This window comes from Symphalangus syndactylus, chromosome 16 (genome assembly GCF_028878055.3).
Source record: "Symphalangus syndactylus isolate Jambi chromosome 16, NHGRI_mSymSyn1-v2.1_pri, whole genome shotgun sequence".
NCBI classification, from domain to species: Eukaryota; Metazoa; Chordata; class Mammalia; order Primates; family Hylobatidae; genus Symphalangus; species Symphalangus syndactylus.
Genome location: NC_072438.2, coordinates 34,457,217 through 34,469,292, shown reverse-complemented (window position 1 = coordinate 34,469,292; position 12,076 = coordinate 34,457,217). Strand labels below are relative to the sequence as shown.

General features: G+C 37.1%; 1 protein-coding gene across 10 annotated transcripts in view; it reads right to left on the bottom strand.

Moving 5' to 3' along the window:
* The window catches only part of TBC1D19 (TBC1 domain family member 19), a 277,728-nt gene that overhangs the window by 102,916 nt on the left and 162,736 nt on the right, over window positions 1–12,076 (bottom strand). For 2 of the 10 annotated variants that reach the window (XM_055245489.2, XM_055245492.2), the window contains 2 exons: window positions 7,746–7,816; window positions 130–6,763 (listed from right to left, as the gene is read on the bottom strand). The exons of 6 other annotated variants lie outside the window; for them this stretch is intronic. In XM_055245489.2, coding sequence (XP_055101464.1) covers window positions 6,689–6,763; window positions 7,746–7,816 — 146 coding nt within the window. In that variant the 3' untranslated portion in view covers window positions 130–6,688. 2 more of the 10 variants (XM_063619763.1, XM_063619762.1) reach the window with 2 other exon arrangements.

The window sequence follows — 12,076 nt, the reverse complement described above, 5'->3', positions numbered from 1 at the left end:
TTGAAAAATATTTGTTAAACTTATTCAAGAAATAATTACATTTCCTTTAAAATTAGGTGAACTGCAACACTTCTGTATTCAATTGCAAGTTCTAGTCAGTGCATAAGAAAAGAAAAAAAAGCATACATATTTGAAAGAAACAAACAAAATTTTATTTATTTATGGATGACATACTGCATATATGGAAAATCCCAGGGAGGCTACAAAAAAGGATAGTAGAAGTAGTAAGCTTAGCAAGGTCTCAGGATACAAGGTCAATATAAAATATCAATTGTATTTTACATCTTAATAACAAAAGTTTGGAAATTGAAATAAAATACCATTATTTAAATACAATAGCATCAAAAAATGTGAAAGAATTAGGGATAATTTTAACAAAATATGTGCAAGAATTGTACACTGAAAACTACAAAATATTACTGAGTAAAATTAAAGCAGATCTAAATAAATGGAGAGGTATGCCATGTTTATGGATTGGAGGACTCAACATTGTTAAAGATATCAGTTATTTCCAGGCTGATCTATTAAGCCAATGCTATCCCAATAAAAATCAAAGCAGACTTTTTACTTCTTTTGGTGCAGGTTAAAAAGTTCTTTAGAAATGCGAAGAAGCTAGAATGGCCAAATAATTTTAACATACGTGAATAAAGTTAAAGGACTTACACTACCTGATTTCAAGATTTACTATAAAACTACAAAAATCAAGAGAGTGCAATATTGAAATTAGGTTAGACAAAAATTCATGAACAGAATAGAGGGTCCAGAAACCAGCCCATATATATTTAAAGTTTATAATCTTTAAAGTTTCTAGAAGAAAACATAGGGAAAAAAATATTTGTGACTTTGACTTAAGCAAAGATTTCTCGGAGAGGAAGCAAAAAATATAAACCATAAAAGAAAAACTAGATAAATTGGACCTCAACAAAATTAAAACTTTTTCTCTTTAAAAGACAGTTAAGAATATTAACTATCTCATAGTTAAGAAAATTAACTATCCTATAGGCTAGGAGAAAATTTTGCAAACCATATGCTGCATCCAGAATAAAGACTCCTTACAACTTTGTTTTGAGACAAAGTCTCCCTCTGTCATCCAGGCTGGAATGCAGTGGCAGGATCACAGCTCACTGTAGCCTTAACCTCCAGCCTCAAGCGATCCTCCCACTTCAGCATCCCCACCACTCCCACCAGTAGCTGAAACTACAGGTGTGCACCACCATGCCTGGCTAATTTTTTTTGTATTTTTTGTAGGGACGTGGTTTTACCATGTTGCCCAAGCTGGTCTTGAACTCCTGGGCTCAAGCCATCTTCCTGCCTTAGCCTCCCAAAGTGCTGGGATTATACGTGTGAGCCACCACCCCTAGCCTATAACTTAGTAAGATCATTGATTTAAAATGGACAAAAGATTTGAACAGATACTTTACAAAAGAATATGTATAAATGGCAAATAAGTATGAAAATATGCTCAATATCATTAGGAAAATACAAATTATAACCACTTATTAGAATGACTAATATGACAACACCAAGTGTTGGTAGTAAGGATTGGCAAACACTGGAACTCATATACTGTTGGTGGCAATGTAAAAAACTAGAACCACTTCAGAAGAGTTTGGAGGCCTCCTTCTAAGTTAAACACGTGCTTACACATAACCCAGAAATCCTACTCCTAAGGTATTTACCCCAGATAAATGAAGATATATGTCCACATGAAGGCTTGTGCACAAATGTTTATAGTAGCTGTATCCATAATACACCCAAACTGAAAACAACATGAATGTACATTAACAATGGTAAATAAATTGTGAAATACTCATACAATGAAATCCTAGGCAGTAGTAAAAAGGAATGAACTACTGATCACACAATATGGATGAATCTCAAAACATGCTGAGCAAAAGACGCCAGACACAAAAAAGTACATATGGATGATTCCATTTACGTGAAACTCTAGAAAAGATGAATCTAATCTTCAGGGACAGAAGCAGATGAGTGGTTGGAGTGAATGCGTGTATGGGGGATTAGATGGGGAGGGGCACAAAAGGAACTATTTTGCGTGATGGAAATGTTCTATATCTTGATGTGGTGGTGGTGACATGGGTATATACATCTGTTAAGCCTTATAGAACTGTACACTTAAACTGCATTTTATTTTACATAAAATATACATATAACTTTATTGTACATAAATTATACTTAATAAAGTTAACTTAAATGAAAAAAAGAGTGACTGAACTATTTCATTTTTTCCTCTGAAAATATTCTTTCCTTTTGGACTTCCAAAGGCAACTCCGCAAATTCCTTTATCAGTAAATGAGTGAATTAGAATAGATGATGTCATTCGTTCATTCAATAAATATTTACTAAAGTCTATTATGGGGCAAACACAATGCTAGATTCTAGAGATATACGGCTGAAAAAGAATACAATTTTGTCCTCGAGGAGTCACAGTCTAGTGGGAGTGAAAGACAAGCTAACTTGATTATAATACATCTTATGTATATGTAGGGGTTAAGGATTCATAAGAGAAGCAGTCTTCCCTGATGATGCAACACCTGAGGTGGGTTTTGATGTACAAGTAAGAGTTAGGTAAAGAGGGAAGAGAAGGCATTCTAAGCAGAGGAAGCTGTAAGGGCAAAGGGCCAAAGGCAAAATATGTACCTTGTATTAGGTACTTTGAGTAGTTCAGTAGGTCTGAAATATACAATTTATCCTTGTAAGGTCATGGTTGTGTCTTGATTAGAAGAAGTTAAAATATGCTACTCTAGTTTGAGCAGTGTGTAGACAGGGGTTCTACACCAAATAATGATAACCCTTATTATTGTGCATCACCTAAAAGGAAAATAACTGCCATCAGTTAGGATCCTTTCTGTTGCAAAGAAAATCCTTTGGGTCTTGTAAAAAAAATAGTCCAGAGGTAGACTGGTGCAGCATGATCTGGGGATCAACAAGGCCAAAAGAGCAGCTTTTCCTTCTCTCCATTCCTAGACTGCAGCAGCTACACACCCTACATTCTTTCATTTTCATATCCAGCTTCCCTGAAAGATTAAACCAAAGCTTCCTAATTAAGTTTCACTAGCTCTCGTTGGTCTCGATTTTGCACTGGTCCTGAAGCAATCCCCATGGCCAGAGGAACAGTACACAGTGACTACTTGGCTAGGACCCAGAGGTCCTGGGGATGTAAGTCAGCCTCACCTGATGCACATGGGGAAGGGGTAGATCACTAAAGAAAAATCAGAGCATTTGTGGAAGAAGGAAGACTAGATACAAAGGAGAAATTACGTTTTATAGAAAACAGATCCCAACAATTTCTGAGTAGGTCAAGGGATACAGACATATGTGGACAAATTTCTGCTTGCATCTTCCACATTTAGGACAGACAAGTCAATGAAAACTGCCTTGATAATAAAGTGACAAAATCAGAACACATATCCAAAAAGCTATCACTTAATACTATAAGCATCAAATGAGTGGATGAATAGTTTGATGAGAACAAGGAGAAGGGCATAATCAATTTAATTTATAGGCTCCATGGTATCTTCACAACAGAGAAAAATTTTCGGGGGGAGGCCTTGAGAAATGGAGAAGATTTTGGTGGAGAAAATAAACAGCCATATCTGGTTGAGAATCAGCATAGAACCTGGTGAGGCTGAAGTACAGGATAATGGATCATTGTGGGAACATAGGAATGAAAAGACCAAGCGGTGAAGAATTTTTCCTGTTATGCTACAGAGCCTAGCCTTTGTCCTTTAAGCAATGAGAAGTTGTTGAGTTTTTCAAGCATAGAAATGGCACAATCAAATCTCCATTCATAGAACTATGACTAGACTAGACTAGACACTTCTTCATGCAAGAAGGAAGGAGATAAATCTGGGGGGAGAGAAAAAGCTAAATTCTGAAGTAGAAGGCTGAGACAACTCAAGCTTAATGGTCTCTATTTTCCCTGCAAAATAGGAGAAGAGAGCACATGCTGAGTGTGGGGTATTGTGAAGTTAAGACAAGCTGGAAATTTCAATTAGCCAGAACATGGCCTTACCAAAGCATTCTCAACAAAACCATTATTCAATAAACTCTTCCATACTATAAAGTCATAACATATCACATTAGTGGGTGAACTGACATCCTGAAGAACCAAATACAATTTGCCTATTAGGCTACATCAATGCCAGTGTATCACTGTTCACTTCAATCTTTGTAATCACTGGCAGAGCAGATGTGAAGGGGGTGTCAAGGGTTGGGAGGAGATGGCACAGGAGGCTGCAAGAGGAAGGAAGCCAAATGAGGGAGCCTAAGGAGGGGTGGTTAAAGATGGAGCGGACAGGTCCGGTGTGGTCACTCAGGCCTGTAATCCCAGCACTTTGGGAGGCTGAGGCAGGTGGATCACTTGAGGTCAGGAGTTTGAGACCTGGCTGGCCAACATGGTGAAAACCTGTCTCTACTAAAAATACAAAAAATTAGCCAGGTGTTACGGTGCATGCCTGTAGTCCCAGCTACTTGGGAGGCTGAGGCAGGAGAATCACCTGAACCCAGGAGGTGGAGGTTGCAGTGAGCCGAGATGGCATCACTGCACTCCAGCCTGGGTGACAGAGCCAGACTGTGTCAAAAAAAAAAAAAAAAAATAGCATGGGTAAGGCAGCCCGATGACCCTCAGTGCAGTGTTTTAACAAGCAGCCAAGAGCAGTGCTTGGCCTGGGGTCTGCAGAAGCAGCAAAGTGGGTGGTTGTCAACCAGGTCTGGCTTTGGGATTCAGATTCAGATCTTCTGCCTAGAGCCACCTGTTTCAAATGAAAGGATCTGCTATGGCACGGTCCATTCATCTTTACAGACATAGTCTTAAACTATCAGGTTAAATGATAGAAATGCTAATGAAGTTGTGCATTCTTCATATATCATCTTCTACCGCTTGACCTTAAAATGTCATATACAAACTAAGTACCAACAATATCCTTCATTTGCTTGGTGCTTTGCAGTTTAAAAAATTACTTTCAAATATAGTATTTTCTCATTTGGTCCTACAGGTCCTTACCTACCTGCAAGGTAAACAGAGAAGATACAATAAGTTCCTACCATTTGTTGCCAGCCCTTCAACCCCAATTACAGATAAGAGAGCTTACATTATCTAGGGATTTACAGGAGAACCAAAATTCCATCTGAGGACCAGAATTCTCCAGTCTAGTGTACTAGACTATTACATTGCCCCTTTTAAAAAAGCTAACGCATATTCTCCTAAAGAAAAAAGCCAAAGATGGGCGTATCTATATGCATGTGAACCAGATCACTTAAAATTCACTCTCTTCCTAATATTTAGCCATTTTCTCAGAGTAGATAATAGTCATGGGTGTGTGCTGGTCCTGTCAATTAATGTTCATTTGCAAACAAAGAATGGCAAAGAATAGGATTATAACTGCATCACCTTCAAAAGCAATAAAATGGGGTTTATTAAGAATCAATCATGGAATAAATTATTATTCAGCTCTTAGTAAATCAACAAGCGTTTTTCCTAATATATACTGCCAAAATAAAAGACTCATAAAATACGTTTGGGTAAAACTTAATAAAATTCTAGGCAATCAATAAGAGTATCAATCTACTGAGTTACAGTTTTAGTGAAGTGATCAGCACCTTAAATTTGAAACTAAAATCAAAGGACAATAGTTTTTGGACTTTTTCCCCCACATACTATTATTCCATATTACAGAAATGGTAGGTCTTTTGGAAGTAATACAAAATAAGACCCTTCACTTATAATAAAGCCCAAAATAAGGCTGATGCCTTGCATAATGTCTGCAGTTTAGAATGAATGCCTACTACCTACTTTTAATCTCTCTCAGCTGCTCTGCCCTGGAAGTAAATCTTGTTAAACCAAGCTTCAGCAAAAGTGAATGTGGTTTTGACTCCTCATTCTCTTGGGTGTCTTCCTTGTATAGTTACAAAGTAACAGAAGTTAGCAACAAGCCTCGGCAATGTCAAGTCTTCTAAGCAAGAGAAGGAAGGTTGAGAAGTGAAAAGGGATCACCTATAATTTTCTGACTTTCAGAGAGTCAAGCATAAAATATTGTCAGATGGAGACAATTGTATTTGACCTTCCCCAGTAGAGATGTTTAAAGAGAGAAATAAAATGGAGAGAAATGTAGAAAATCCCTGGGGTGTAAAAAGTTGCTTAAAACATCATTTAAGCAACTTTTGAATTGCTACTTAAAAACATTATCTTTTTCAAGCATTCTCACACCCTACCCCACCCCTGGCTCTTAGTGAGGAGCAATTTATGAGACAAAACGATACATTATCTAGAGATAAATTTATAAACTGACATAAAAGAATTATCCAAGAAGCTATATTACCTCTTGAAGTTTATTACAGTATCTTTAGTTCTTATTGCATATATTATTACATGCCATTTACAAGTCAGGATTATATATATATATATATTATAATATTATATATATAATGCTCAATTTAGCAGAAGTTGTGTTTATTGCTTCTGTCTTGAAAATCAGCAGCATGCGATGCAATATTTGGTGCAGAGTTATTATTTCAAAAAGTGAGAAACTACTTAGGTTTAACTGAAGAGGGAACATGATCTTTATTGGCTTATATGCAAGGTTTCATTTTGGTTTTATGCAGAGTTTGCATAGTTCATGATTTGTTTCTAATGAAAAACTAGATGTGTTGTCAGTGACTATGAAGAAGATCAGGTGACAGTAGCAAACAGAAAAATTTGAAGAAGAGGCATAACTTTTAAAGTAGAAAGGTCAGCAAGAACTGCCTGAAACAAAAAATAAAAAGAATTATTAATAGCAAAGCGAAGTCTATGAAATAAGGTAAACATCATTACAATGTAATTTTGACACTAAGCTCCTTCTTCAGATTTGTCCTAAATCTTAGTACTAAAGCTACAACTTTCCTTCTCTTTTCAGAATATCTTAATGTTAGTACATGTGCAAAATGCTAAAATGTGCTGTAGAAAATAACCTGGATGTTAGCCTCAGTCTTCTTCAAATATACAAGGTACCATGAGTTTATAACAGGTTTAACATTTCAACTTGCTTCTATAAATAAGCATACATTATGAATCCTAGTCCTGTTATTCTAGTGTAAGGAGTAACTGACTGCAGGAAATCATCTTGAGATGGAACTAATGTTTATTCAGTTGCAAGATGCATAAACATCCTCTTCCCTTTAAACAAAAATGTAGGCAGCTATTTTAAGGAAAAATTTATATTTCTGTGAAAGATAACAAATAGAATAATACAGTAAGCACTATTTAATTGAACCATACTTCAGGTATAAATTATACCACTGAAAAGAAATCAGCTTTAAATAATTAACTCACAATTTAAAATAACCAAAAAAGCCCATGTATCTTCACTATATCATCCAAATACACGCTCTTTAATTCTCTCAAGTGGTTTTTCTTCTGTGAAAATAATGCATGGACATGAACAATAAAAAATGCAACATAAACCCCCAACTGTTTCTATTAAAATTACCAGGTATCTGGTTTCCCAGAGGGTTATAATGGTTTCCTATAATAATCTTGTTTATTACTCCTTCATAAGAAGACTTTTCTCAAGTAATTAAAGAAATTTGAATCCTTAAGTACTATTAGCTCAGAACTTAACAGGTTTTACCCGAGTTAAAAAATCTGGCTACAAGTAATGTGTGTCCTATGCAACAGACACTAAAATGACAGCCTGGCAATCTCTCAGAAACTATTTCCATCCCATCTGAGTGAAACTTATCCTTACTTCAGCTGCAGCCAGTGATGTCACCTCCATCAGGTTCACTGCTCGGAAAGCAAACACGGCAGCTGCCAGCACTGGAAAAGAATGCACACTACTTCAACTGCTGGCCTACTCATCAGCCCGGCACGGTTACTGCTATGCTATGCCCAAAACCCACTGCACGGAAACTCAGAACTAGTGCTTTACACAACCGACCACACCCCCGCATTCTGAGTTAAGGTCTTGTGATGCACGGAAATTGTCTGCTCTGGAAGACAGTGCCTGATGGCCAGACAAACTAAATACCACAGTTTTGAGAAAAAGGAAAATTCAGTGTTCTTAAAAAAAGAAAAGCCATTTTATAAGTTATTTCAGACCTACAACTTAAACCGTTTTAAAATGGCATGAAGATCTAATGAGGTTTTTTTTTTTTTTTTTTGGTAGAAATGGTATCTTACTATGTTGCTTAGGCTGGTCTTGAATTCCTGTGCTCAAGTGATCATCTTGCCTCACCCTCCCAAAGTGCTGGGATTACAGGGGTGAGCCACTATGCATGGCCTAATGACTGTCTTACTGATTAAGGTTTATTTTGGTGCAGGTATTTCTTACTAATGTAGTAGAGAGGCTTCTGAAACGTTATATGGAGGCTGAATTTTTAAATAGATTATGTTTCATATGTACCAAGGAGGTGTTCTGATAGAAACATGGCTTTAAAGCCTTTTCTTAAAAAATATTTTTATAATTTTTTGTTATATTTTTATACACAGCACTGACTTTCTTAGAGTGTCACAAATGGATATATCTGTAGGGAGGGCTGCTGTGGGATTGATCCTGACATTTAATTTAATGTTGGCTACAGGAAAAAAGAAGTGAAACTTCAAAAAAATACAAACATTACAGGACAACTTAAATGTCAATAATATACATTAAGTAGAAAACAACATTGGAGGCCAGGCATGGTGGTGGATACCTGTAGTCCCAGCTAACTGGGAAGCTGAGGCAGGAGAAGTGACTTGAGCTCAGGAGTTTGACAGCCTGGGCAACATGGCAAAAACCCGTCTCTTAAAAAAAATTAAAAAGAGCATTTGGATTATTGTTTCCATTAAACATACGCACATGGAAAAAGAGTAATGCTAACATGCAAAATTTACATAACCTACTGTAAAACTCCATGTGAGGGAGTGAGTCATAAACAACAGAAGGACCCATTTAAAAGGCAGGTGACCCTGATAAGGAGATGGTACTGCTTGGAGCTAACTCTTGACTTATCTCCTTTTCTCTCCATCACCAGTGATGGTAGTGGATTCTCTACCCAACAAGTCATTGAAGTTTAGGAAATTAATGGTAAGAAATATTCAAAATACTGGGCACAGTGACTTATGCCTGCAATCCCAGTGCTTTGGGAGGCTGAGACAGGAGCATTGCTTGAGCCCAGGAGTTCTAGGCTGCAGTGAGCTATGATTTTGCCACTGCGCTCTAGCCTGGGTAACACAGCAAGACCTTGTCTGAAAAAAAAAAAAGAAAGAAAAAGAAAAAGTAAAAGAAACATTCAAAATTATTTGGAAGACTGGTTCTTAGGTATATTGCATACCTAATGCAAACACATCTATTTTTTAAAATACATTTTTACAAAGAGAATAAGTCATTCTCATACCAATTCTGTGAGTTGAATACTATTAATAGCCCATTTTGCTAATATAGAGAGTGATGCATAGTAAGTGGGGTGACACGTTCAGAGGCACACAGGTAGAAAACGGTAAAGCCAATACTCAACCTTGGCTCTGGAGTTGTGCATCTAACCACTATGTGAAGATACTATTGAGACTGAAAGTAAGCAGCAACTACTCATCTCTGACATGAAAATCTGTGTGCTTTCCTAAAAATCACTGGCTCTGCTGTCTATCAGAATGGCTTTCCAGAGATGGCATGAAGGATGCTGCTACAGTGGTCCTGGACATTGTGCCTGAGGAACAGAAGTCAGCAGCCAGGCCTCTTAATTTCCCCAGATAAAGGCCAAGTGCAACCAGTGACTGGGAAGCACAGGCACTTTTCTAGGGGACTAGAGATTTTGGACAGTCAGGCAAAAAAGCATTAGAACTCGTTAGAGAGAAAAATTCTGGAGAAAAAGATGAGAATGGCAAAATTTTAAAAGTCAAGTCAGCTGGAGTTAGTGAATATGTAACAGTAGATACAAGAGATCTGCAACAAAGGATTTACTCCTTAACTGAAATGGAGAAAACATGAATACTTTAAAGTCACTGAGTTTCATGTTTACAAGAATATCAAAGAAAACTATTTCTGTAGACCAGCAATTTTTTACAGCTTCCTAATATCTGGAATCATATTTTATATAGTGCAGGCAATTTAGCAGTTAAAGAGTATGATTACTACTTCCTTTTTTGTATATAATTGAACATAGTTGCTGAAAGCTTGACAGGCTGGCCAAATTTTCTGCTCCAGCAGGAAAGAGTTTTACATAGTGGGAAACTGTTTCTCCAAAGGTAGATAAGAAGGGGAAAAAAAGAGCAGTTCACTAACTGACCTCAGCATCCAAAATGCTTATGTGCTCATAACCTTTATTTATCTTGGTGTCACATCACAGAAGTTCCTTTCCATCTGCCTCATGTTTGGTTTGCCCAGCCCTTCCACAGAACAGGTTTGTTTGCCAGGGAGGAAAGGTCTACATTTTGGGATATTTTCAACTGATATTATGCTTCATATGAAATACAGAGGCTCTAATATTTTCTTTTGGACTTATTACTTTAATTCTAAGCAATTCTATCAAGAACATTAAGATAACTTTGCTTTAAACTGTTCTTCAAGAGGCTCTAATTAATTCACAATTAAAGCCAGTGCCATTTATGAAAACATTTCTCAAGACTACATAGTAACCCACTTGATCAGAAAAAGGTGGTTCCAAAATACTCATACCAAAAGTGTATGAAACAATCAAAACTAATTTGTATACATTTACATGAAATTATCTACCCTGTGGTTCTTTATCTGAATTCCATGGTAAGGGAGCTTCCTTCAGTCTAGTTCCATTTCTAGATGTTCCAGAATTCCTCCCTGTAGATTTTTTTAAAGCACACAGGGAAAATGGGTGGAAGCAATAATGCAGACTACATTTCTACCTATTCTTCAGCAAACTTTTTATTAATTATTGAGCTCACAGAAGAGTGCCTGGCTTAGAGCAAATACAGTATTCAACATACACTTATTTCTCTTTTCCTTCAGTTTGCTAAGGGATGATAAGGCACAGAATGAGAGAATTTAAATTGAAAGAGGGCTTGAAGGTTTTCTAATTCAACATTTCTTTCAAGGTATGAAACCTCTTGACCCTTCACATAACAGTTAAAGAACCCATTCTACTTTTTCAAAGTCCTAATTATTAGAAAGTATTTTCTTATGCTGAGCCCTCCTTTTTAACATGCTTTAATGTCTCTTTAAAATGATACCGAAAGCTATACACAGTACTCTTCAAATTTTCTGGCACACTGAGAGGACAGACATTTGGTTAAAAGTCTACAATTCTCTCACTTGAGAAATGACAGTAGAAAACAAGGCTACTTAGCTTGGAAAATAGAATACTTTGGGGAGAGGCGAAAATGTGAGAGTAGAGAAAACATGATAATTACCTTGGTTTAATAGGGGTACATGTAATGAGCCATATTATCCAGAAATGAAATGGGCTACCAGGTAAGGCAGGGGATTGCCCAATACTGAAGTGTCCCAACAGAGGATAAGAACGGCTTGTGAACAATGTTTAGAAAAAGTTATACTCAACACCCTTGAGAATTCCTTCTCTTGCTAGATTATATATGTTACTGCCATTCAGCCAAAAGAAATGAGGGCAGACCATTATTTCCTAACTCATATTTGTATAGGTTTTTAAAAAAATTGAGAGAGAAGAATACTAGAAGTTGCTAAAAACATTAACCAGTGATATCTCTGATTATACCAGAGTAATTGCCACCCCGGGACATATGCTACCCAGTAACTATAACTAGAGACTTCTCAGCATTCAAGAATATGTTAAGGCTGGGCGTGGAGGCTCACACCTGTAATCCCAGCACTCTGGGAGGCTGAGACGGGTGGATCAATTGAGGTCAGGAGTTTCAGACCAACCTGGCCAACATGGTAAAACCCCGTCTCTACTAAAAATACAAAAATTACCTGAGTGTGGTGGCAGGCGCCTGTAATCTCAGCTATTCGGGAGGCTGAGGAGGGTGACTCGCTTTAACCCAGGAGGTGGAGGTTGCAGTGAGCCAAGATCGTGTCACTGTACCCCAGCTTGGGCGACAGAGTGAGAGTGTCTCAAAAAAATAAAAAACCCAAATATGTTAATATGGTAC